Here is a 27455-nt window from a genome sequence, read left to right as displayed (position 1 = left end):
ACTACAATAAAAAATTGCCATTTCACAAAATATGTAAGGTGTAAGTGTGAAAACATTCAGTGGAATGTCAGTCAGCTGTTTCAATCAATAAAATGCTTCTCAATGGCTTTTCCAGAGCTATGTATATTTTTAATAGGCATATTTCCCTGAGTTGAAGAGACAGAGCTGACAGTCTGGGGAGAAAACCAGGATTAGAATTCTCAGGACAGAGTAACAGAGAGGAGAGGATGGTACAAGGAGAGAATCTCAGAGACCTGCAGAATATCCCTTCGTGTACTCCACTGAGTACTGAGCAGCACATGACGTGTGTAAGAATACCACTGGAGACTCATGAAAAGAAGCATCCAAAATAATTAAAGCAGTGTTTCTCAACCTTTTTTTCCTTATCACCCTGACCCAAGAGCCTTTTTAGATTTTTTTCTCCCTAATTGCCCCCATGAAATTTTAATACCACTGTATACCTAATTTATACACTTCGGCCCTTTAGAGGGCCACAAATCATGGTACTATGTAAGATTTTTCATACATACGCACACACACATGCATCCCAACAAAAAACACAATTTTTGCCAAGTTGGAGGTGATATCATCATCAATGAGAACGCACGCATTAGACGGAACAGTGCCTGCTTCGCACACAGGAAACAGTGTCCTGTTCCTACCAGTCAAACCAGAAAAACTCATCACTCCCAGAACCTTGGATAAAGTACTCAGGAAAAATTATCTCAGGAGTGGAGAATAATTAGCCTATTTTGAAATTAAATAACATTTATAGTAGGAACGAAATTTATAAAATATGGATAAATCTGCAAAAGATGTAAATGTGCAATTACAAAATTTGCTGAGGGAAATTAAAAATGACCTAAATAAATGGAGAAATATAACTTGTTCATAGGTAAGGAGAACCAATATTGTTAAAATGTTGATTTTTGCCAATTTCATCTATAGATCAACACAATTCCAATTTCCTTTTTCCCCAAAAGACTGACAAACTGATTCTAAAAATTCACACAGAAATGCAAAGGACCTAGAATAGGCAAAACAATTTTTTTTTTTTTTTTTTTTTGCTGTACGCGGGCCTCTCACTGCTGTGGCCTCTCCCGCCGCGGAGCACAGGCTCCGGACGCGCAGGCCCAGTGGCCATGGCCCACGTGCCCAGCCGCTCCGCGGCATGTGGGATCCTCCCAGACCAGGGCACGAACCCGTGTCCCCTGCATTGGCAGGCGGACTCTCAACCACTGCGCCACCAGGGAAGCACAAGGCAAAACAATTTTGAACAAGAAAAAAGTTGGTTTCAAGACTTATTATAAAACTATAGTATCATAATGGTGTGGTATTGGTGTTGAGCTACACAAATACATCAATGGAACATAACAGAGTCCATAAATAGAGCTACACATATATCGACAATTGACTTTTGATAAAAATGCAAAGGCAATTCAGTAAAGAAAGTATAGTCTTTTCAACAAAAAAATTGTTTTCTGACCACGCCTTGTGGCTTGTGGAATTCTCAGTTCCTCGACAAGGGACTGAATCCAGGCCATGGCAGTGAAAGCTCAGAATCCTAACCACTAGGCCACCAGGGAACCCCCCTTTGCAACAAATATTTTAACAACTGGATATATCCATATGTAAAAAAGTGAACTTTGACATACACCTTGTACCACATGCAATTATTAACTTGAAATAGGCTGTAGATCTAAATGTAAAATTTAAAACTATAAACTTCTAGAAGATATGAGAAAATCTATGTGACACCAAGAGAGACTTTTTTAGACACATCACCAAAACAAAAATCCATAAAAGAATAAAATTGATAAATTGGACATCATCAAATTTTTAAACTTCTGCTCTCCAAAAACACTCAGAAGAGAGTGAAAATAAAGCCACAGATTGAGGACTTGTGTCCAGAACATATAAAACTCAAAAGTAAGAAAACTATCCAATAAGGGAAAAAACAAGCAAAAACATTTAAAAAGACCACCAAGGATACAAAGATTGCCAAGAAGAAATGAAAATGAAGAAATGAAAAGATGATGAAAAGATGCTCAACATCATCAGTTATCTCAGAAATGCAAATTAAAGCCACAGTGAGATACTCATCTATTAGAATGTTTAAGATTAGAAAAGACTCATCATACCAAATATTGGCAAGATGTGGAAAAAACTGTAGTTCTCATATCCCGTTGGTGGGAATGTATAATGGTATAACCAGCTCGGAAACAGCTGGCAGTTTCTTAAAAAGTTAAACATACACCTACCATATGGTTTGACCGTTCCACCAACATATATTTACCCAAGAGAAAGGAAAGCATATGTTCATACAAAGACCTGTAGACATGCCTTCACAGTAGCTTTATTTGTAATAGATGAAAAAGAAAAACAACTCAAACTCTATCAACAGGTGAGTGGATAAACAAATTGTGTATACTGAGACAACTGAATACTATTCAGCAACAGAAAGTAATGAACTGTTAACACATGCCTCAACATGGATGAATCTCAAAATAATTATTCTGAGAGAAAAGAGCTAGATAAAAGGAGGACATATCGTATAAAGCTCTGGAAAATTCAAATTAATCTATAGTGACACAAAGCAGATCAGAGGTCAGGGGCAAATGGAATCCTTTGGGAATGATGGGAATGTTAACTATCTTGATTGTGGTGATGGTTTCACAGGCACATACCCACCCATGTCAAAACTTATGAAATTATACACTTTAAATATATGCAATTTATTGCATGTCAATTATACCTCAATAAAACTTAAATAAAAATAGGCAGAGGTGCTAGATGAGACTTACCAGGCCAATCAGTAATTTCAGCTCAGGCTGAAATTTAGGACACAATCTATGACATTTTTACTATGCTATATAACTATCATTATTTACCCACCACCAATTTATACAAACATGTCCACTAAAATTGCTTCAAATAAAGAACTTAGAGGACATTTAGTCTATTTGGGAAGTTGATAACATATTTAAATAATCCATAATAAATCCCAACATTCTAAGTTTTGCTTCCATGCATTCGCCTTCTGAGTCAGCCTACACTCTGTTTATGGAGTATGTATCCCTCTAAATAAACCTTTTACTTAAAAAATAAATTAATTAAAGTTTTGCTTGCCCACCAGAATGTCTGTTTACTTGGTGAATTTATCTCATTTATTACCAATTAGCAATAAAGACTAATAATAATCCAAATGCCCTCCAAAAGGGGGACTGGTTAAATAAATTGTTATAAACACCTAAGCGTAGAACTATGTGATTATAAAGAATAAGGAAGCTCTCTCTAGACTGGTATGGACTGATTCCCCAAATATACAGGATGAAAAAAAGGAAAATGAAGAAACATATATGCCAAATAAAAAACAATGAATGGAATACAAAGATAAATCACCACCAGTTTCTAGCTGAAAAAACAGCTGGTTTCATTAGACAAAACCTCCTTTGTTTCAGGACCAGCATAACAGCCATTTAGTCACAATGACATGGAACATACGCTCATTTATGGATGTTGGAGGGAACAAGAACATTGGTGAAGAAAATTTAAAAATCTGAGGCTGAAATCTAGAAGCACTGGCAAGAACAGAGGAGAGGTGCAGTTTCTGGGGATGGAGAAACTACAGGGCAACCCTCTCCAGGGTGGAAGCCGACCTGGTTCTTCTCTCTTCACTACCTCCCCGGTTTCACTCCATGCTCCGTGGAAGCCAGCTGGGAACTGGGTGGGTACACTTGAGATGGGGCTGGAGGTTTGCGGGCCACAATACTAATTACTGTAACTACAGAAGACCATGTACACACATACAGTTTTGGGACAGAGAGTTCATATAACCTCAAGTAACTGAGTGAGGTTTTTAAGAACCTCTCCAGAAACATCAACAGCTTGGTGTACTGACAGCCAGCAGAAGCGACTTGTGGTCACAATAAAGATTTATTAAAGATTAGAGCACTTCTTGCTAATTTCTAGAAAAGACTAGAGAACACTGTGAAGAATGAGGGTGGGTGGAATTCAGGCAACCTGTGTAAACTTATGGTTTACTACTTTGTGTAAACTGCCAACTATCTTATTACAATAATAATGAAAACAAATGATCTCCTTGTGTGATGTACATACACGTACATGTATGTATCTGCCAAACACTTTATCTGACAAAGTAAAAGCAACATCATTTCAATGATCCCAGAAAGTATTTTTGAAAGCTTAGAAGATGTTAATAATTTTGAAGACTACTTTGGCAAAATCAATACCAAAATATTCTGAATAAAAAAGTACATCTAAATTCAGAAACCAATATGTAAAATATACAAGGTAGCATTTTCAAAATTATCAAGTTTATATGATACAGGCAAGATCTACTGACTAGCTCTTAATCAATTCTTTTGAGTTTAAAAAGGGTCACAGTCACAGAAGTCATAATCTAAGACTTCCTGTTTTAAACACTAAAAACGGTGTTGGCTAGATTATAATTACCCCCAGTCTGACACTACTTCGAATGACATTTTTAACCAGCCAAAGAACATGGCACTAAGGGAGGCTTGTTTATTCACTCATTTGCAATGCTAAAATTTTAATAGCACTTGACTATGAAAATCAGGATCACATTTGCATTACAGTTTAAAAGGTAGGAGTCCACACAGAATGTGGACATAACTTTTAGGGGGAAAAATCCATTTTTTAACAATTATTGCTTTATGGCACTATTTGGCAAAAGAAAAAATATTTCTCTCCAATTTACTTTTTTATTTCCCGGCTTCTGTCAAATCTACATAGGTTCAAATGTCTGTTCTGCTACATACTTTCTAAGTTTTAGTTCTGTCACCTATTGGTGGGATGGAAATGTTAACCTACCAACTTTACAAGATTGCTGTGTGAGTTAAAGGCAGGTATCATAAAAATGTTTAGGTACATCACTGTCTCTGAAATAAAGGCTATAATTAACACCAATTTCTATCACTGTGGATTAAGAAAAACAATTTCTGCTTGTAGAAAATTTTCTTATAAAGTCATACCTTTCCTCTGAAATATGTTATTAATATTTCAAATTTAATTATTTGGGCTCCACAACATGGCATGGCATTAAGTTCTGGTAAATCGTAGGGAAAGTCATTTATTATTATTATTTTGGCCACATAAACCTGAAAATACAAATGAAACCTTCTGGGCAAAAGCAGGAGGTCATTCAAGGTCACTTGGAATTTTTAGAGCATCCCAAATTTGGGGTGTGAAAAAAACATGAAGGCCATTAATGTAATCCCACACATTTTACAAAAGAAAAGTGAGTCCTAATAAGTGAAATGGATTTGTTCATGTAGCATAAAGGTAAGAAGATAGAAGCACTTAGGTCTTACAACTTATGCTCCAACTGTTCTTTACATTATGTATACCAATCTGCCTTTAAATTTTTTTGACCGTTTCACCTGTTTGTTTTACAGTGCTTCTTCCATATCCAAGTGACTTATTCTTCTAAAAGTCTGCTATTTCAACTATTTTTAGGCAATAAAAAATCTTCTTCTACTAGGTTACCTACCCAAACAACTATTTCCCTTTTATTCCTTCATGAAAATGCTGATTTTCTCCAGATACGGAGTGCAATATAATCACTGATGATAAGCCTCTCACCCTAGGGGATGAACCAGGTGATGAACAATGACTGATCTAAGCAAAAAGTTAATCCCCTTCTACCTCTGCTGGTGGACTGGTTTACAGTGGGCTTGTAACCGAGGAAACTCAGCGGGAGTTTTGTGGGGATTCTGGAAAAGATCTTTTTGCTTGATTAAAAAAGAAAAAAAGGAAATGTACAGGGAGAATTTCCTTTCCACTTTCTCTGGCTGTTTGTCTTGAGTGCAGGATACAGCAATCATTTCTTTATCAGGAGGAGAAAGCCAAGAGTCTCACAGGGAAGCTCACTCAGAGATATGACATTACTGTCTTAACCAATCCCCCACCAATTACCTTGTTCTGGATTAAATTACTATATAAGCAATAAACCTATATTTACTCAGTCAACTACTTGTGGCCCAAAGCCTCCAAATATAAAACTCCAGTATTTTCTGGTGAAATCATCTCAGCTAGCTTCTACAATAAAAGACTTCCTTCTCAGACCAAATAATATGAATGTGTAATATTTTATATTAGTTTTTTAAAAATCAATTAGGTGTGTTACTAAGAAAGATGCTATTTAGTGGTCCACAGTATTCAGAACTTCAGGATATGACTCAAGAAGCTAACCTAAAATAATTAACAATGTTTACTTAACAGTATAGAGTATAGAACCAAATGTGAGCTCTTTTACCCACTCTAAAATTTTACAAAAATAACTGCAAAAAATGTAAATTTCAAAAAGTCAGCTGTTATTCTCAAATACTCATTTAAATAAATCTATTTTAGAAAAACACCACTGTCGCACTGACATAAAGCTTAAAAATATTTTATTACCTATCAAGAGTGAGTGGGTTTTATATTACAAAACAGTTAAGTTTTTTTTTTTTTTTTTTTTGCATTACGCGGGCCTCTCACTGTTGTGGCCTCTCCCATTGCGGAGCACAGGCTCCGGACGTGCAGGCTCAGCGGCCATGGCTCATGGGCCTAGCCGCTCCACGGCATGTGGGATCCTCCCGGACCGGGGCACGAACCCGTGTCCCCTGCATCAGCAGGCGGACTCTCAACCGCCGCGCCACCAGGGAAGCCCAACAGTTAAGTTTTATTACACACACCTGCACACACACAAACATACATACCTGCCTGTTAAAACTCTATGCGATTCCTTATCATAGAGAACAAAAATAGAAAAACAAAAACTACCATCCTAAATTAGAACAATGGCCAAAGACTTAACACATCTGATAATTATGACTATACTCTCAACTGTGAAGAGTCACACGAGAAAAGCAACTGTAAAAAAATTTGTCAAAAACCCATGAATCACTGAAGACAAAGTCACTCTCATACTGATTTGAAGCACTAACCAGACTTTTAGTTCTAAGCTTGGTTCTAAGTTTCAGAGCAAGAGAACAAGCTAGGAGATGTTAAGAAACGATGTTTTAAAAGTAAGCAAGGAAAGGAATCTATAAGGAGAAAAGCAGAAGCTAAAAGTTAGGGGGTCACACACTAGTTACAGATAACACAATACCTCCCAAGGACATCACAGGAGAATAAACTGATGCTCAAACATGATTTTTTGAGCATAAAATTTTAAAAACTTAAGATAATTTGATTACTATGGCAGAAAAGCAGTTGGCTATAATGAGACTTTGTAATGATGGAGAAATTAACCATGGTAAGTAGGATTATAGTCCAAACTTTCTCACCAAGATGAGATTTGTTAGTTCTACTTAAAACAAACAAAAAATACTAGAGTTAAACAGAACAGAAAGCCTTTTTCTCCTTTTCCTTAGTCTATACCCCTATAGTTATTTTCTGTCTTACAGAAAGCAGACTCTCTAGAACACCCCAGTTACGTAAAGTGACCAGCGCTCCGTTTAAAATAAATCCTGAACTAGGTGCATGTTTCCAATAAATGTAAACTTAAATGCAATTCACTTAGGAATGTTTAAGGAAAAAAAAATGTAATGATGAACAATTTTAGTTTAAGATTCAAATCTATTCAGTTAATTCAACCTTTAAAAATAAGATAAATACCTCTTTTATCTACTTAACATCAAGTGGTCACAATAGTACTGTCCAAAAGAATGAGGGAAAAGATGAGAGTTGGAGATGAGCTGGCAGAGCACAGCTTTCTTAGAACTGGCCAATCAATTCCAGGTAATCTGTTTTGCTGTTGCTATAGGGACCTTAGGAATCATGACCTCTCCCTACTCTCCATCATTCAGAGAACTGAATTATGTATGAAAAAGATACTGAAAACAGTCACTTCCAGTAAAAACATATACATTAATAAATTTGATCTTATTATAGTTAATTATATATTTTCAGCCTCAGTTTAGTAAATTAAAAAACGTCTGGCCACTGGAGAAACATATATGGAAGGAAATTATCCATACGCCCACTCTTTCTAAAACTGTCCGTCATGTCAGTCCTGAATGTTAAATCCACTGTATCTTTAAAAGTCTGAGGAATTTTCAAACAGTATGTCTTTATTTGCTGCGAGACCCCAAACAGATGAGTCTTTGTGTATAATGTTATTCACAGAAAGCAAATTTGATCTCACAATCAAGTTAGATATATTATAAATTTTATAGACATGTCTCTTCTTTCAAGTTCACAAAAAAAGAAAGAACCCTCATCTGAAATGCACACAAGTATTTAACAGTGAAGTGTCATGATGTCTATAACTTACTTTCAAATGGGATTCAGCAAAAGAAAGAAAAAAATATATATGTAGTATAAATATAATCTGTGTAAATATGGGAGAGAAAGCTAATGTGGTAAATGTTATCAATGCTGGATATAAGTGGAGGTTATATGGGTATTCAAAGTCTTTTTTCAACTATTCTGTGAAAATTTTCAAAGTACAACGTTGGGGGAACAAAAAACCCGCATTGGCTCCTAGTTCTCCTGTGTTTTAGTCATTACCCTGAATATATGTCCAGTCCCTTCCTGTTTGCTTCAAGACCCTTCTACCCTCGTTTAAAACAGCTGTTACAGAATTGTGTTATGCCTTTTAACAAAAATCATAACTCTAGAAAAGTAGGTTTCAAGGCTGGTATCAGTGAAACTGTTTTACCTGAAAGTTAACATCTTCTTTCTTAAATATTAGTGCTCGAACTTCATCAGGATCTCCATTAAATATAGCTTGCACCAGTGATGGCTAAAATACAAGAGAGTAATAAAAACATTAATCACACCACATGGATGATTCTAAAGCTATTTCCACATAACTTTTAAATCTAAAAATTTTCTTCCCTATCATGATAATCACTTGGCTTTTGACATGAACCAAGTTTCATAAAGTCAAATCATATGAAAGTACAGGATTCCTCCTTGGAAAAAAGGCCTAATTAAAAAAAAAAAAATCAATACCGTATGACCAAAATTAGGTAGCATAAGCATAATCAGATTTTATTTTATATGAGTGGAGGCCTTTTGAATATACATACGGTAAAAAGAAAGTCTCTTCCAAATACAAGTGTCACATCTCAACACCTATTTGTGGGATATAACTTGTCAAACAAGTAGTTCCTAGCCCATGTGGAGGCCCACGAAGGCCTCCTTGAAAAGTTCTGTTTGGGGCACCAAAACAACTTGCGTGGGTTAGTATTACATGTATAAAGATAAAAACCCAAAGAAAGAAAATCTGGCAGTTGATGAAAATCACTACTATTCAGAGACCAAAAATTACTGTAAACCTGAATAACATGAAGAGGCAGACACATGAACATCTAAATATAACAAGTTCTTAATCAACGACACAGCCTCCCTGATAAGGTATCATATTATACTAGTCAAACAAGAAGTCAATTGACAACAGCATTAAAAATAAGATTAAAGATGAAGTCTGACTCTTTTTCATGTAACAGCCTTGCATGTAAATACATACAATTCATTACAGAAAAGGCTGTGCCTCGGTGTTGCTGGCAGTAGTCAACCTTTCCTAAAACATACAGTCCCTCATTCCTGTTACATCGGTTTTTAAAACCACTAAGTGAAAACAGAAATGTGGTTGCTATAACTACTATCCTCAAATTATTTTTAAAAGTCTTTTTAAGAGATTAAGAGATAAAGTCTGAAATGTTATTTAAACATCTGAATAAGTGAAAATCAGAAATGTGTGCATTCATTTACAAGTAATATTGCATCATATTCACACACCTATACTGCTTTAATTTGGGTTTTTAATGAAACTAGTGCAAATTACATTTATTCTTAAAAAATAAAATTTACCCAACTAGTTCAGTAGTATACAGTAAACATAAACTCTCATATCTTACCAATACACTTCCCGAAGGTGGAGAATGTAGGGACTTATTTTCCTGTGGCAACTTAGAAATGAATGCAGGAGACTCATCTTCTACCTCCTCCAAAACAACAATACACACTCGACTCATTCGCTCTTTTAAAAAACTGAATTCTAAGCTATGTGATAAAAGTCACAGTTGGAAGAGCACAAGTAGTTTTTCCTCCTCTTCTGTACAACACTTAGAATCATTCTCTGAACAGCGCAGCTGGTTTTTTAAAGTTAATAAATACTATCGGAAAAAGTGAAGTTTAAAATTATAACTACATACTTGTAACTTACTAAGAAAACAATTCTGTTATTTTCTGTTGGGTTACTGTAAAACTCAAAAGAAATTTGACATCAACATGTCAATAACTAAAACTGAGTCCAGGACAAGCTCATTTAAAAATATTTTTCCCCTACCAAAACAGTCATCACATCCCTCTGTTTCATAGAAATTTACTTGCATAAAAAGATCACTGTCTGGGTGACATCAACACACGCTGCAGAATAAGATGAGAAACAACTGCTGTGACAGAGAAGATCGCAGCTGTACCCGCTCTTGCCTGCAAGGTCATATAGTTACCAGTAGCTGGCTTGCTTATAATTGAAAACAAAAAATAAAATCTCATTGTTCTGTTTCCACTTCTAATTTGTCTTCATTTCTTCAGCTTCACTGGTTTAATGCTGATACTATCCAGAAAAAAAATACATCGAGAGCTCAATACAAATTCTCAAAATGTTGCTCAGAGGTTGACAATTCTTTCTGTGTTTGAGAAAGAAAAAAAAAACAAACAACACTCTGCATTAATAGCAAAGCTGCAGTACATTTACATGCGATGAGTCAGACCACAAGAGACAATAGGACTCTTGGTACTAGAATATGGCTTGAATAATCCAGATATTCCATATAAGAAACAGTTAGCTTTATTCCCATCGACAGCATAGGCAAGGCAGAGCGTTCATTCTTCCTCCATCAGACAGTGGTCTGTAGCTGCTCCAGCAAAAGGACACAGGCACCAGGCAGAAATGGTGTTAGCGGAGAATCCGAATGGAACAGGCAGGCTGCGAAGGAATTAGAAGGCATCTGAGCTCAAATTACTGCTTCAGGCTTTTCATTTTTAAAAAAGAGAAGGGGAAAAAAAACCCAGTAGTTTATCATTCCAGTGTTTTCTTTGATCTCCACATGAATACAGCTTCCATTAAAGACTCTTCATTCAGAGGAAGAAACAGCAGACTGTGCATCTTCTTTGAGCCAACTACTTTATTCAATCATCTGCCTCTGTGCCAGTATAGTTTCCTTCCACTGTGAAAACCGCTACAGTTACCCTTTTCAGTCGATTTCAGATGCTTTCCTGTTCCTCAGATGATCTTGCAAAATGCCACTGACACCTTCAAATGAGTAGGTCCTTAAAAAATAGAGAACCTCAGGATCGGCGCCACAGTAGCATTTCAACTGAGCAACAGTCTGAAGAGCAAAGACTGCAGAACCGCAGAATGAAATGCCTAGTAATGCTCACATGTTACACTTACCAGAGAGCTGAGCTACTGCTCAGGATGCAACTTCCTCTAGCAGGAGAAAAAAAATAGTGCATTTGGACAGCCTTCACAATGAGAAGGTTCATGCCAGTTCTGTGACTAATCCAGATCAAACTAAAAAACTCTGTAACTGAAAAATGAGTGCGCTTTTAACATTTTCCACGAAAAGCCACAAGGAAATCTGGTGTACTGCCTCTGCTGACTAACACTGGTTTTAGCAAGTAAACAATTCCAAACAGCTTAACTGCTTTCATATGTTACAAAATAGCAAATGTTTAACCCTATAGTGACAGCTGCAGTGATAATGTCTGCAGTGAATCCATAAAAGAGAACTAGAGATAAAGAAGCATTTTATGAGAATATAAATACCATGAACCTAACGTTTTCTTTTTCTTATTTTACCAAGACCATGTTCAATCTACTAGATGTTATTTTCAAGAATGCACAAAGTTTAAACAAAAGAAATTTAAGATTTACTAACAATTTCTAAGTTGTCGAATTTAAACAACCAAGTCATATTTTGAAAGGGAAAAAATAAAAATTTCATATTTTAGAAATTATAATTGTAAAATTCTATTGATCACTTGAATTTCACAAAAGAAATAATTCTATCTTCCCATCTGGATGTGGAATAAAGCCTTAAATCTGTTAAATAGCTATGTAAAACTATTGTTTCAAGTCCTTGGTAGTGAAAAGGCACAGGGTAACCAAAGCAAAGAATCTTCTCCCTTCCTAAAAAATTAATTATCCCAAGCTACAAATAAGTGTCAAAACAACCAATTTGGGCTTCTCTGGTGGCACAGTGGTTGAGAGTCCGCCTACCGATGCAGGGGACATGGGTTCATGCCCCGGTCCAGGAAGATCCCACATGCCGCGGAGCGGCTGGGCCCATGAGCCATGGCCGCTGAGCCTGCGCGTCCGGAGCCTGTGCTCTGCAGCAGGAGAGGCCACAACAGTGAGAGGCCCGCGTACCGCAAAAAGAAAAATTTATTGTTGGTTTTCTCTGTTTCCTCCCTGCTTCTCTGCTTACTCAAGGATGGGGATATTTCCCCACAGGAAAACTACAAAGAAAATACCATGACCTCCTCAACCTTTGTTCTTTCTTCTATCAACCAGCATTCTTATTAATAAACATAATATTCTTGAACATTTGTGATGTGCTAGGTGCTATACATTCTCATTTAATACTCACAGTGACCTTGCTACACTGCCATAGTATAGAAGAAAAAACAGACTTAGAAATTAAATATTATATCCAAAGTTAGGCAAATTAATAAAGTTGTACCTAATTACAAACACATGCTCTTTCTAATCTACTCTGCTTCCACTGATTGTACGTACACACTCTCCTGAGAGCTTTGCAACCTATAATTGCAAAATAGACTGTAAAAGTGATTTTAAAAGATAATGTATAATGATTGCAAAAAGTTTAGGTAACAAAGGAACATACTATTTACTGTGATAATATTCCCAAACAAGTTATTTTTAAATAGGTACTTCAGGGCTAGTGTTACCTCACACGTTTAAGCCAGTTGACTTAACAACAAAAAAAAAAAAAGACCAGCATGATATAGATAAATAAGAGTGCCAGAATTTAACAACAAAAGCCATTAAGTATCAGTTTATGAAAAAACCTGTAAGCCTAACATAACTGTACCAAGATACTATGCTTAAAATTCGGTTACTTTAAAATATATAAATGGTTTTAAGCCAAGTTAAAGACATGCAAATATTTTGACATACAAAAATGATGTTAACTGTCACCACAGGGCTAAATAAAAAATATCACCTTGATGTCTGAAGTATCTGAAAACGAAACCACTATAGTAACAATATCCTATATTCTACTGTCTCTGTCAGGGTTCTGCCCCACCCACCCCCAAACAAAACCTCTTTTTATATGGACAATTTTAACTTGTTCTAAAGTATCCAGTGTATAAGTTCACCTACTTAGACTTAAGCAGGTACATCCTATTTTCCTGTTTAGGTCAACTTCCATACTTAGGTTTTTCCCAACCAGAAAGCAAGCTCTTTGAAGGCAGGAGCTGTGTTATACACATATTTTTTCCTTCCAATTTTTTCCATCTGTAAATGATTTCATTGAAATAAATTATATTATGTCACAAGAACTCTGGAATAGAGTAGCAAAATTACAAAAGACAATGGGGGGAGGATTCATATGCTTTAACCTGTAAACATGGGAGGCTTTAAAGTGCAACAGAATGAGTTCCGTGCCCTCTAGTGGGAGAGCAACTTAAATGTATTCAACGTAAGTTGACAGCATATAAAACAATTATGCTGAATGTCAGCTAACACTACGGGCTCAGGAGTCAGCCTACCTGGAGTTCAAATTCTGATTCCATTATATATTAGCTGTGTCCTTGGGCAAACTACTTCAATTCCCTGAGTCTAAATTTCTTAGACTTCCAAGAATAATAATCTCCAGAGATTTTTACCTAGGAGACATACTGTAACAGCACAGTGTTTGAGAAGATAGGCTTTGTAGCCAAACTAATCTAATCGGGCTTCCCTAACAAATCTAACTGTGTGACCTTGAGCAAGTCATTTAACCTTCCCGTGAATCATTTCAACATCTATTAAAGAACTGAACAGAAACTACTTTATAGTGTTATTAATAGTGAAGTTTAAAATAAAGATAATATTATTATTACAGATATTTAGGAGAGTTGAAAAGATATCTTTTGTGAAGACACAGAGTAAAAAAAAAAGGGCTACTGACAACCTCCCCCTACTGGTGAGGTGATTCAGACTGGTGTCTGGAGAGCCCATTCAGTTACTAAGTCCCCACCATTTTCAGGCCTCTAGAGAGACTTCAGAAGCTAGTCCTTACACTCCAGTGTGTTTATTAAGTGTTACTGGGGGAGGGTGCAGTAAACTTAGGCAAGAAGTAAGACTACAGGGTTCTGCATTCCTCCACATTCATTGTATTTTACAGTCTAGGGAAAAAGAAAGGGTAAAAAGGACTGGCCCATAATATATTAAATTACAAACAATACTGACATATTATATATAAGTTAACAGCACCATATAACACTGTTTTATATCTCCTCCTGAAAAAGACAGGCCCCCTAGTTTCAAGGAACTCACATCTTAAAGGAAAAGGACACAGGTAAATAAGTATTTAAGAAATTAGGAATGGAGAAAGTGGAGAAAAGTACTCGTGATGAAAAATTATTGACAATAATTGTGCAAATTTAAATTCACACAACTTAAGTTTTTGTTGTTGCTTCTTTTTTCAGCTGAACAATGGCAAGGGGATGTGGTTTTTTCTTGAGGCATTTACTTTTTAGGCCAAATTAGATTAATTTTTTAATAGGCTAACAATTTCAACCCTGACAACTTGATAATCCTTCCATTCTTTATACTAAAATGTACCCTATCAAAAGCTTACTCCTACTCTTCACACAGAGTCTCTTAATGGAAAAGCTGGTTTAAAACCTTCATTTTACTGATAAAAAACATCCTGAAAGATTATTTTTAGGTTCCCAATTTTGTTACAACAGAATTCCTTTTTTTAACACACATGATTTTTCCTTTCTGCATAGAGAGTCAACCCAAAGCTCGTCTTATCTCTTACAAATCTGTGAACTCCAGATTGATTACTATAGAATAAAATATCTTATTTAGGGTATGCTAAGTTACTCTGTGCCAAACTAGTCTCTGAGTATTAAAAAATAAAAAGCTTATGGGATAAGTGAATTCAAATCATGTTTCAGAAACATTTCTCATAGTTCAAGGATCTTGAACAATCCTCTTGAGTTACATGCCTCAGCAGTCCATATACTTTAGAAAAAGTCTTATGAACAGATTTAAAAGCAAATGGGGGTGCAAGGAAAGGGGGGGATCAAGAAACAGCTGCTCTCTAGGCTACTGGTCAGATTTCCTTGTGATCAGTACAGCCACCGCAAAAATGTCACTGTATGTTTTTAAAATGATGAATTCAAAATCCTTATAAGAGATCAGATTTAATTCTCTATGTGTAATGTATTTATCAACTAGATTTTTTTAATGTTTACCGATCATACTTCCAAAATGACCATCAATGTTACCTTAAGATCTCAATTGGTTTCACCCTACCAGCATAACGATAAATTGTTAACCCTTTCATTATTATAATATTACTATATACTAGTGGTAACACATTAACATATTATTGTGATGTGTTCTTTGCAAAGACCTATATTCTGCATCCATTCTTGCCATTTTCCATTCAACTAGAACATTCAAGTTTTTAGGTAAGTACAGAGTCCCACAGGACAAAGATGATACTTCCCAGCCTCCCTTGCAGCGAGAAGCCACAGGACAAAGTTCTAACCAGCTTTTTAAGTAGAGGTGTTATGTGGCTTCCAGAAAACTTCCTAGAAGGACAAATGGCATATCCATTCTGCATCCTGGAACATGGATGACTGGCCACCATCTTAAACCAAATAAGGACCAGAGTCTAGGCTAGAGGGGATCTGGGTCCCTGAGGACTTTGTGGAACAGAACTGCCATAAAAGTCCTGGACTGCCTACTTCCTGACTTTTATGTTAGAGAGAAATAAGTTCTGCCTCATTTAAGTTACTGTGATTTTCAGTCTCTTTTCACATGGAGCTGAACCTAACTCTAAGTGAGAATGTTGCTCTTCCTTTAATCATCAATCAGTGGGCATATACCCTTCCAGCCCTGTTCTCCTACTATTCATACTCTAGTACAATACAGCCACTTACATTTTCAATAAATGAAATGAATTATAAATGCTAGCCACAACAAATTTAATAGAAACAATAACTGACCAGAAAACAGCTTGAAGAACAATCCACTATTACCCCGGGTAAGCAAAGGAAAATCAACAGAGGGAAAAGGAAACAAATATTTATCACACATATTCTTGCTGAATCCTCAATCACTACTGGTGGGTACTACTCTACAATTTATACATGGGAAACGGAGGCTCGGTAACATCCAGTCAGTCAATGACTCATCCATTCATCTGTATTTATTCATCATCTACTATGTGCCAGGCTTTCTGCTAGGTCAAGGAAACAAAATTATGAACAGTCAATCCTTGTTCTAATGAAGCTTACACACCAATGAAGCTTACACACAAATAAATATTTCATAACTGCAAACTGTGAGAAACTGTAGAAGGAAAAGAAATTTTGGAGGGTAAAGAACTAAAGGAAGGTCCACGTGGCTGGAGAAAGCAATCATGAAGGACAATGGCAGATGCAGCTAGAGGAACAGCAAACTCAGATGACACAGAGCTTTGTCAACCAAGTTATAAAGTTTGTATTTTTGACTAAGTGATGGAAAAGTCATTAAAACTTTTAAAACAAGGTAGTCATCATGATTTGCTTTAAAAAGATTATGTGGCTTCGGTGTAGAGAATGGAATGAAGTAGAAGAATGAAAGCCAAAGGACTAGTTAGGGGACCACTGCAGTAAACCAAAAGAATGAGTAATCTGAGCTAGGATGCTGGGCATGTAAATGGAGAGACAGATCTATTTTAGAAACAGGATTTATAGGACATGCTAACAAACTGGATGTAGGAGTGAGGGAGAAGGTGGTAATCACAACAACTACCAGGTTTCTGAGTTAGGAAACTAGTGCTTACTAGAGTTCAAGCAATTTGGGCCTCCTTCAGTTTCCAAATTTATAAAATGGGGAATATGATTTGTTGTATCTTATCTAAGGTCCCTTCAAGCTCAAAGTTGGTTTCAAATCTTAATCCAAAGTCTGTATCTTAGCATATACCCTCATGATTTGAAAATGAAGTGTTAACAATCCCAAAGCTGCCTAATTCTAGGTGAGTATAAAAAAGTTCCTAAAGAATGGAAAGATTTGGTTCAATCCTTCTCCAGTACATTGAAATAATCTAAAAACCTTTTGGCAAGAATACCTTATTCTTAAAGCATGCACCAAAATTACAATAGCAACTGATTCAACAAATACTTAATATTACTATTTCCACTCCACTATGCACACCACACCAAGAGATCACAAAATGTCATATACCACCTTCACCTTCAAAGACCTTATGCAACCTAGTGAGTTTTTGGATATGACACCAAAAACACAGGCAACAAAAGCAAAGAAAAACAAGTGGGACTACATCAAACTAAGACGCTTCTGTACAGCAAAGCAAACCATCAGCAAACTGAAAAGACAACCTACGGAATGGGAGAAAATATTTGCAATCCATATATCTGATAAGGGGTTAATATCCAAGATATATAAGGACTCATACAACTCAACAGCAAAAACAAACACAAATAAACAAAAACACCCACAAAAAAACCCAAAAACCAAATAACCTGATTTTTAAAACGGGCAAAAACCTAAGTAGGTATTTTTCTAAAGAAGACATATGAATGACCAATAGGTACATGACAACAACAAAAGGTACTCAACATCACTAATCTTTAGGGTAATGCAAAGCAAAATCAAAATGAGATTTCACTTCATACCTTTTAGGACAGCTAGCATCAAAAAGATGGGACAACAAGTGTTGGTGAGTACATGGAGAAAAGGAAACCCTTGTACACTGCTGGTGGGAATGGAGATTGATACAGCTACTATGAAAACCAGTATGGAGGTTCCTCAAAAAATTAAATATAAAACTACCACAAGATCCCACAATCTCACTTCTAGGTATGGATCCAAAGGAAATTAAGCCAGTATCTCAAAGAGATGTCTGTACTCCTGTGTTCATTGCATCATTATTCACAAAGCCAAGATATGGAAACAACCTAAGTGTCTATTGACAGATGAACGGATAAAGAAAATGTGGTGTGTGTGTGTGTATATATATATATGTATATATATATGTGTGTGTGTGTGTGTGTATATATATACACACACACACACATACATACAATGGAATATTATTCAGTTACAAAAATGAAGGAAACTGTGCCATTTCCAACAACATGGATGAACCTGAAGGATATTACTGTAAGTGAAATAAACCAGACATAGAAAAATATTTTATGATTCCATTTATATGTGAAATCTTTAAAAGTTGAACTCATAGAAGCAGAGGGTAGAATGGAGGTTGCCAGGGGCTTGAGGGTGGGGGAAAAGGGGAGATGTTAGTCAAAGGGTACAAACTTTCAGTTTTAAGATGAATAAATTCTGGGGATCTAACATATAGCATGGTGACTATAGTTAACAACACTGTATGTATATTTTGAATTTGCCGAGAGTAGATCTTGTGTTCCTATCACAAATGGAAAAAATGATGACTATGTGAAGTGATGGATTTGCTAATTAACGTGTTTAGTTTGATTGTAGTAACCATTTCATAGGTATATGTATATCAAATTGTCATGCTGTACACCTTAAATATACACAATCTTTACTTGAATTACCTGAATTATACCTAAATAAAGTTGGAGGAAAAAAGGCCTTCTGTGGCTTAAATGAGGTACTACATCATACACAAAAAAAACTAACAAGTACAAGGTAAGAATACAAAAGACAATAAAAGGCAGTATATATAGAAGACTTAAATAAGAGATATAGACTATACCTGCCACTAATCAGTCACTGGTAAGAGTGCAGCATATGAATTTATTAATTTTAACTGGTATGTAAAGATACCATCTAATTGTCCACTCCATAAAAAAATGATGTCCTTTATAAAGCTATCTATAAACCTCATTGTTGATAATTTTTCCACCTTTAATTTACTGGAAGGATGCTTTCTCAAAGAAACCAATGGTCTACTAGCTAGAACATTTAACATCAAAACTTATTCTTGATCATATTTGTGAGAAAAATGTTGAAATGCTAAAACTATTTAACACTAAAACTATTTATAACACAAGAATAAGTTTAGCTACCCAAAGTGTAAATAAGTGCCATCTAATAAGAGATATAAAGTGAGCCACATAGGTAACTTAAATTTTCTAGTAAACACATTTTAAAATGGTGAAACCGGTAAAATTAATTATAATAATACTTTGTGTTATCAAATATCCAAAATATTGTATCAGCTTGGAATCAACGTAGTTATCAGATATTTTACTTTTAAAATTAAGTCTTCAAAATTTGTTGTGTATTTTATAGCTACAGCATATCTCAATGCAAACATTAAATTTTCATTGGAAATAACTGATTTCTATTCAGGTTTCATAAAGTTTACAATACATGTGCTCAAGTTGTTCCAAACATACTTAAAAGTTTTCCAATAACTAAGACAATTAGACAAAATTAAGAATTAAGTTCCTCAGTTACAGTAGCCAGCCACATTCAGCTAGTGACTATCATGTTGTACAACACTGGCTTAAATTTGTAACGACCGACTTAAATATGCTATCTACATTACTGTCTAAAGGAAAAGAACATAGTTTAGATTTTTATGGTGGTTCAGAGTCACTAATATGAATATACGTTGTTAGACTGTTTTACAGTAAAATAACCACATTAGGAGATAATGGCCTTAGTTGATGTTTTCTAAATATTTCTGTCTTAACTTGAATGGTTCACTAGTTCTTTCTTTTTTCTTTGTCTCTTCTCTCAAAATATATAAACACCTCCCTAATTTTATCACCGTATTAACCCTGGCTTGAAGGCAGTAACATATTTTCTTGTGAACAAAGTACATGAACTTTATAGGTGCCATTTTCTTCATTATGCAGAGGCCTCTTCACATACATTAGGGTTCCACACAGAGTTCATAAGTTTAAGTTAACAAAAATTGGCTGTCAGCATTATTACTTTCTTTCTTTAGGTACCTTTATTTTACTATCAAAGGAAAGGGAACTCATCAAATATTTTTTATAGTTGTTTTCAGTTCTAACATTTTACGAGTTTGTGTCCCTTTTCTGATAACAGTAGGCTGATTGCTGAAAGGGAAGTACCAAAAGTGGTGGTAGCAACCACTGATTACATTTTTTTCAATAAGTTTGAGAGAAAAAACAAATAAATTAGGCAATATTTAACCCAAAAAGGGTTAAAGGAAAAAGGTAAAGATCAAGATAAACATGGTGAAGGTTAAAGAACTTGATTTTCAAAAAGGAAAGACATAGGGAAAGTGATGTCAGCAAGCTGGTGAACAAGAAGCCATGGACAGGCTAATTCACCAAAAATACATGGACTTGTTCCCTTTGTGAAATCCAGAAACCAGCTGAGGGACTTCCACACCCAGGACTGTGCAAAACTAACCACACTGAAGCCTGTAGTAAAATCTGAGACACCCTTTCGCTGTAATTCCTACCCCTGGTGCAGTGCCATACAATTGGCAATAAACCCACAGCAACAAACTTCTCCTTGGGGAGGGGAGTAAAGGACTAAACTGTACGTTTAACATCCAATCTTGGGGTTGCTGCGGGAGGAACTGGCGTCTTGTCTTGCCTGTCTCAGAGTGCTGATGGGTTCTGACATACTCTAGATACCTGGTGGCAGCTAAGAACAAAGAAGGCAGTTTGGAAGCATTCACCAGAGCCCCTCCCCCCAGCTCAGTCCAGTGTAAGCAGATGCAAAAAACCCAGGTCCCAGTTTTCCCCTGGGGAGGGTAAGAGCTGGACCATGTGGCTGATGTTTCAACTTTTCTGGGGGCTGACCAAGGACATGGCTTCTGTCTCTTAGAGCACTGACGGGACCTGACATACTCCAGCTGCTTGGGGGCCACTGAGAACAAAGACAGTAGTTTGGATTAGCATGCAAGGACTCACCATTACCTCCTACCACCCTCCATGCCGGCTCAGCACAGAATAAGTGAGGGAAAACCCACAGATCCCAGCTTCTCCCTGGAGAGGGAAATAACTGGGCTGTGTGCCCAATGTCCCAACTTTTCCAGGTGCCATCAGAGGGACTGGCTTCTGTCTCAACTGTCTCAGAGTGCTGACAAGATCCTGCACACTGTAGTTGCCTGGGGGTTGCTAAGAATAAAGATGGCAGTTTTGGACTAGTATAAAGGTTTGAGACAGCCCCAGAATCTCTGGCCAGGCTGAGTGGTTGGGATCTTCCCCTGTATGAAACCAGTCCATGAAGACTGGGTGAGGTGTCTGTTTTTTCTATAAGTAGAGATACCAACACAAGGAGTCAAAGAAAATGAAGAAATTGGGAAACATGATCCAAACAAAAGAACAAGATAAAGCTCCAGTAAGTGACCCAAATGAAAGGGAGGTACATGAATTACCTGACAAGGAATCCAAAATAATGGTAATAAAAATGCTCACTGAGATCAGGAGAACAATATGTGGACAAAGTAAAAATTTCAACAAATAGAAAAATTTAAAAAGAACCCAACGGAAATCTTGAAAGTGAAGAATACAATAAGTGAACTGAAAAATTCAAAAGAGGGATTCAACATCAGAGTAGGTCACATAGAAGAAAGAATCAGTGAACTCAAAAACAGATTATTTGAAATTATCCAGTGGAACAAAAAGAAAAATGAATGAAAAGTATGAAGCTTACGGAACTGATGGGACACCATCAAACAGACCAAAATACACACTATGGGAGTCCCAGGAAAAGACAGAGAAAAGGGCCAGAAAGCTTACTCAAAGAAATAGCCAAAAACTCCCCAATCTAGGGAAGGAAATAAGACATCCAGATCCAGGAAGCCCAACAGGGTCCCCAAAAAATGAGCTCAAAGAAATCCACACCAAGACACATTAAAATCAAACTGTCAACAGAGCAGCAAGAGAAAAGTGACTTGTCATATACAAGGGAATCCCCATAAGAGCATGGGACAGCTCAGCAGAAACTTTGCAGGCCTGAAGCGAGTGGGATGGTATATTCTAAGTGGTGAAAGACAAAAACTGCCAACCAAGAATAATACAGCTGGCAAAACTGTCCTTCAAAAATGAAGGAGAGATAAGGCCTTTCCCAGATAAACAAAAGCTGAAGGAATTCATCAGCACTAGACCTGCTTCACAAGAAATGCTACAGGCTTTTCTTCAAGTTGGAATGAACGGATGCTAAAAAGCAACATGAACACAGATGAAAGTATAAAATGTGCTGGTAAAGGTAAATATATAAACAAATACAGAATACTGTCATACTGTAATGGCAGTATGTAAATAAGTTTTAATTCTAGTACAGAAGACAAAATTATTAAAAACAACTAACTATAAAATGTTAATGATTCACAATATAAAAAGATATAAATTGTGACATCAATAACAAAGCGTAGGTGCAAAGAAGTGTACAGTTTTTGTACGAGATTAAAGTTATCGGCTTAAAATAGACTGTTATAAACCTAACCCGGGGCCCCCAACCCCTGGGCTGCAGCCCGGTATCGGTCCGCGGCCCGGTATTGGTCTATGGCCTGTTAGGAACCAGGCAGCACAGCAGGAGGTGAGTGGTGGGCGAGCAAATGAAGCTCATCTGCCGCTCCCCCTGGCTCGCATTACCACCTGAACCATCCTGCCCGCCCCGGATCCATGGAAAAACTGTCTTCCACGAAACCAGTCCCTGGTACCAAAAAGGTTGGGGACCGCTGACCTAACAGACATATACAGAACATTCCACCCAACAGCAGCATAAAATACTTTCTTCTCAAACAAACACAGAACACTCTCCAGGACAGATGACATCTTAGTCCACAAAGTGAAATTTAACATATTTAAGAAGAAACTAATAATCCACAGCAGAAGGGAATGCTGGAAAATGTGGGGGGAAAATTTTTTTTTTTACTTTATTTGTTTGCATTTGTTTGTTTATTTATGGCTGCATTGGGTCTTCATTGCTGAGTGTGGGCTTTCTCTAGTTGTGGCGAATGGGGCCTACTCTTCATTGCAGTGTGTGGGCTTCTCATTGTAGTGGCTTCTCTCGTTGCGGAGCACAGGCTCTAGGGGCGCGGGCTTCAGTAGTTGTGGCACACAGGCTCTAGAGCAAAGGCTCAGTAGTTGCAGTGCACGGGCTTAGTTGCTCTGCGGCATGTGGGATCTTCCCGGACCAGGGATCAAACCCCTGTCCCCTGCACTGGCAGGTGAATTCTTAACCACTGCACCACCAGGGAAGTCGTGAAAATGTGGAAGTTAAACACATTCCTGAACAACCAGTGGGTCAAAGAAGGTATCAAAAGGGAAATCAGAAAATATCTTGAGACAAAAACGAAAACAAAACATACCAGAATTCATGAGATGTAGCAAAAGCACAAAGAAGGAAGTTTCTAGCAATGAACCTACATTAAAAAGGAAAGATCTCAAAACAACCTAAATTTGCATCTAAAGAACTAGAAAAAGAACAGAGAAAAGTCAAAGGTAGCAAAAGGAAGGAAGTAATGTAGGATTAGAGCAGAAATAAAATCTCTATTTTAAAAACAATAGAAATAAAATCAACAAAACTAAGACTCGGTTTTTTGAAAAGATAAAACTGACATATCTTCAGCAAGACTAAGAAAAAAAGAGAACTCAAATAAGTAAAATCAGAAATGGAAGAGGAAATATTACAACTGATGCCACAGGAGAAAAAAAGAATATAAGACTACTATAAACAATTATATGCCAACAAATTGGGCAACTTAGAATAAATGGATGAATACTAAGAAACACACTACCAACCAAAGAAACACACTACCAACCAAGACTGAATCATGAATAGGAAATCTGAGCAGACCTATAACTAGTGAAGAGACTGAATCAGTAATCAAAACCTCCCAACAAAAAAACCCAGGACCAGAGGGCTCTACTCATGAATTCTACCAAACATTTAAAGAATTAATGCCAGTCCTTCTCAAACTCTTCCCAAAAAAATCAGAGGAAGAATAATTTCCAAACTCACTTTATGAGCCAGAATTACTCTGATACCAAAGCCAGATAAAGACAATACAAGAAAAGAAAATTACGTGTCAATATTCCTGATGAACACAGATGCAAAAGTCCTCAAGAAAATATTAGCAAACCAAATTCAACAGCACATTAATAGAATCATGCACCATAACCAAGTGGGACTTAACTCTGGCATGCAATCATGGTTCATCACACAAAATTCAAATTCAATTAATGTGATGCACAACATTAACTCAATGAAGGATTTTTAAAAAACCACAATCATGTTGAAAAAACATTTGACAAAATTCAACACCCTTTCATGATAAAAACTTGCAACCAACTAGGAATAGAAGGAAATTACCTTAACATAATACAGGCCATATATGAAAAGCCCACAAACTCAATGGTGAAAAGATTCAATGCTTTTCCTCTAAGATCAGGAATATGGCAAGAACACTCACTCTTACTACTTCTATTTAACACAGTACTGGAATTCCTAGCCAGATCAGTTAGGCAAGAAAAAGAAATAAATAGCATCCAAATCAGAAAGGAAGAAGTAAAACTATTCCTGTTTGCAGATCTTATGTTGCATGATCTTATGCAGAAAACCCTTAAGACTCCACAAAAAAACTGTTAGAACTAACTAATGAATTCAGTAAAAGTGCAGGATACAAACTGAACAAAAGTCAGTGGCATTTCTGTACATGAAGAATTAACCATCTGAAAAGGAAACTTCATAAACAATAAAATACTTAGAAATAAACTAAGGAGGTAAAAGACCTGCAAACTGAAAATCACAAAACAGAGATAAAAGAAATTAAAAATGACATAATAGGGGACTTCCCTGGTGGCGCAGTGGTTAAGAATCTGCCTGCCAACCCAGGGGACACAGATTCAAGCCCTGGTCCGGGAAGATCCCACATGCTGCAGAGCAACAAAGCCCACGCACCACAACTACTGAGCCCACATGCCTAGAGCCCGAGCTCCGCAACAAGAGAAGCCACTGCAGTGAGAAGCCCACACACCGCAACTCAGAGTAGCCCCCACTCGTCACAACTAGAGAAAGCCTGTGCAGCAATGAAGATCCAACGCAGCCAAATAAATAAATAATCTTAAAAAAAAAAGACATAATAAATGAAAATATATCCTATGTTCATGGTTTGGAAGACAATATTGTAAAAAAAAGAGAAAAAAAAGATAGGGAATAACTGAAAAAGAATAGTGATGAAGGGACTTCCCTGGTGGCACAGTGGTTAAGAATCCACCTGCCAATGTAGGGGACAGGGGTTCAATTCCTGGTCCGGGAAGATCCCACATGCCACAGAGCAACTAAGGCGTGCGCCACAACTACTGAGCCTGCACTCTAGAGCCCATGAGGCATAACTACTGAGCCCATGTGCCACAACTACTGAGCCCACGTGCCACAACTACTGAGCCCACATGCCTAGAGCCTGTGCTCTGCAACAAGAGAAGCCACCTCAATGAGAAGCCCATACACCACAACAAAGAGTAGCCACCACTCACTGAAGCTAGAGAAAGCCTGCACGCAGCAACAAAGACTCAAGGCAGCCAAAAAAAAAAAAACAAAAAGAACTTATTAAAAAAAAAGGAATAGTAATGAAAGAAGATAGTACAGACGCAGAAAAAGAAGGGAAGATCTAGAATGGAAGTAGAAAAATTATCTGAGTCATGAAGAAGGCATCTTTATCTTCTCAAACAGGAGGAAAGGATCAATGTAGGTAAGTTAGTAAGTGGCAGAGAAAAGATAATGTTGAAAAGGAGTAGCAGTAAGTGTTTAGCAGTTGAAATGGGTCATGGGTTCTAAGCTGGATAATGACAAAAATACAGAAATAAAAGTAGTTTCAGTACACGAGACACGTTGTGGGGTGTGTTCACTGGAGTACATGGTTAGAGCTAAGGGTAGAGGATCACTGATGTTGAACTGTGAAGTAGAATGTTCAAAATGTCATCTACGAAGAAATGAAATCACCTAGATGATGGGAAAACAGCTACAGTCCAGAGGTGCTGGAGAGTGAGATTTAACAGCAATGTTCTAAAAATAGAAGAATTACCTACCAGATGGCATGCGCCTCAAAATAAGGAAGGTTTTTATAGGTAGGTAGACTAGTAACATTTTCCCAAGATAAACTGGCTGTGAGAAAAGGAACAGCTACACTTAAAGAAGACCTCTGGAGAAGGACGTACTTATGAAAACACTGAGTTTCAGCAAAACAGGACATGGAATGTCCATGGGTTTTCTGGGAAGAGTGTAGATTCATGAGTTATACATAAGAACTTAAGGTCTAAATCAATATTTAGATGACTATTTTCAGACTTCAGTCTTGAGAAAAATAACTACTTCCTTTGAAAAGTATGCAAGCAAAATATTTTAACAAGCCAAATATAACAATACAGGTAGTTTTCTAGAACATACCCAATATGCCAAAACTAAGGAAGAAAGGAGAAGTATGTAGTACTGTATTTAAGCAGTATTTTTTAAAGTTAGATTATTTTCTGCATAATTTTGATTACCTCAGCAAGTAGTTTAAAGTTAAGCAAAAGTTTCATCATTCAGACTGGATTGAAGGCCAGACTGAATTAAAGTTTTTTAAATCGTGTTATTTGGGAAAATATCCTATTTGATCTCTTATAATTTTTGTCTGGAATTTATGTTAACTAGCAGCATGTCTGGCATATGACTTATGTTTACCAGACCCATGATAAAAACATTTTCTGAAATATAATTAACATTGTTTGCATAATTAATAATCTTTCAGCAACTGTTTTGAAGACAACTTAGGCCCAATATTTCAAAGTTTTAGAGTATAAAATTTTTATTTTAAATAGGCTGAATTTCTGCCTTTCTTTAAAAAAGATTGAAGAAAGGGTAGCTGCAATTCATTCTGGTTTCTACAATGTGGTGACACTGGGGTAAATGTAGCATTAAGTTACTGTACTTTACAAGCTGAAGGGAGAAAATTTTCAATTTAAAAATAAATTGCTATGGTTACCCAATGTTTACCTTTATGAGCAATAACTATGTGAGCCATCCAGGGATTTCCCACAAGTGCAGTAGGATCAGTAGCTGAAGTGCACACTAGTTGTTTCACACACAAATTGGGGCTGCATACGCCACTTCCATTTCAAAGTAGCTATCGTTGGGAAATACTAAGGAAGATGATTCACATCTTTCTAAACCACAGAAGGGTGGGTGGAGACTAAAACACTAAAAGCAACTATTTTAAAATCCAAGTGATGACTCAGATAGTTTTCAACATTTTTCATAT

The 27455-nt window shown here is 36.6% G+C and overlaps 1 protein-coding gene across 7 annotated transcripts in view; it reads right to left on the bottom strand.

The window, feature by feature from the left end:
* ANKRD28 (ankyrin repeat domain 28) overlaps positions 1 to 27455 on the bottom strand; it is a 186195-nt gene that overhangs the window by 113107 nt on the left and 45633 nt on the right. For 2 of the 7 annotated variants that reach the window (XM_027086574.1, XM_027086573.1), the window contains exons 1-2: positions 9894 to 11372; positions 8690 to 8773 (exon numbers count right to left, since the gene is read on the bottom strand). The exons of 1 other annotated variant lie outside the window; for it this stretch is intronic. In XM_027086574.1, coding sequence (XP_026942375.1) covers positions 8690 to 8773; positions 9894 to 10010 — 201 coding nt within the window. In that variant the 5' untranslated portion in view covers positions 10011 to 11372. Of the gene's footprint in view, positions 1 to 8689; positions 8774 to 9893; positions 11644 to 27455 lie in introns of those variants that run through there. 4 more of the 7 variants (XM_027086569.1, XM_027086575.1, XM_027086570.1 and 1 more) reach the window with 4 other exon arrangements.

This window comes from Aethalodelphis obliquidens, unplaced genomic scaffold, assembly GCF_003676395.1.
Source record: "Aethalodelphis obliquidens isolate GAN/ISIS:26980383/991018 unplaced genomic scaffold, ASM367639v1 scaffold56, whole genome shotgun sequence".
In the NCBI taxonomy this organism is placed as follows: Eukaryota; Metazoa; Chordata; class Mammalia; order Artiodactyla; family Delphinidae; genus Aethalodelphis; species Aethalodelphis obliquidens.
Note: the sequence above shows the minus strand (reverse complement) of the source record. Positions and strands in the feature narration are given on the sequence as shown.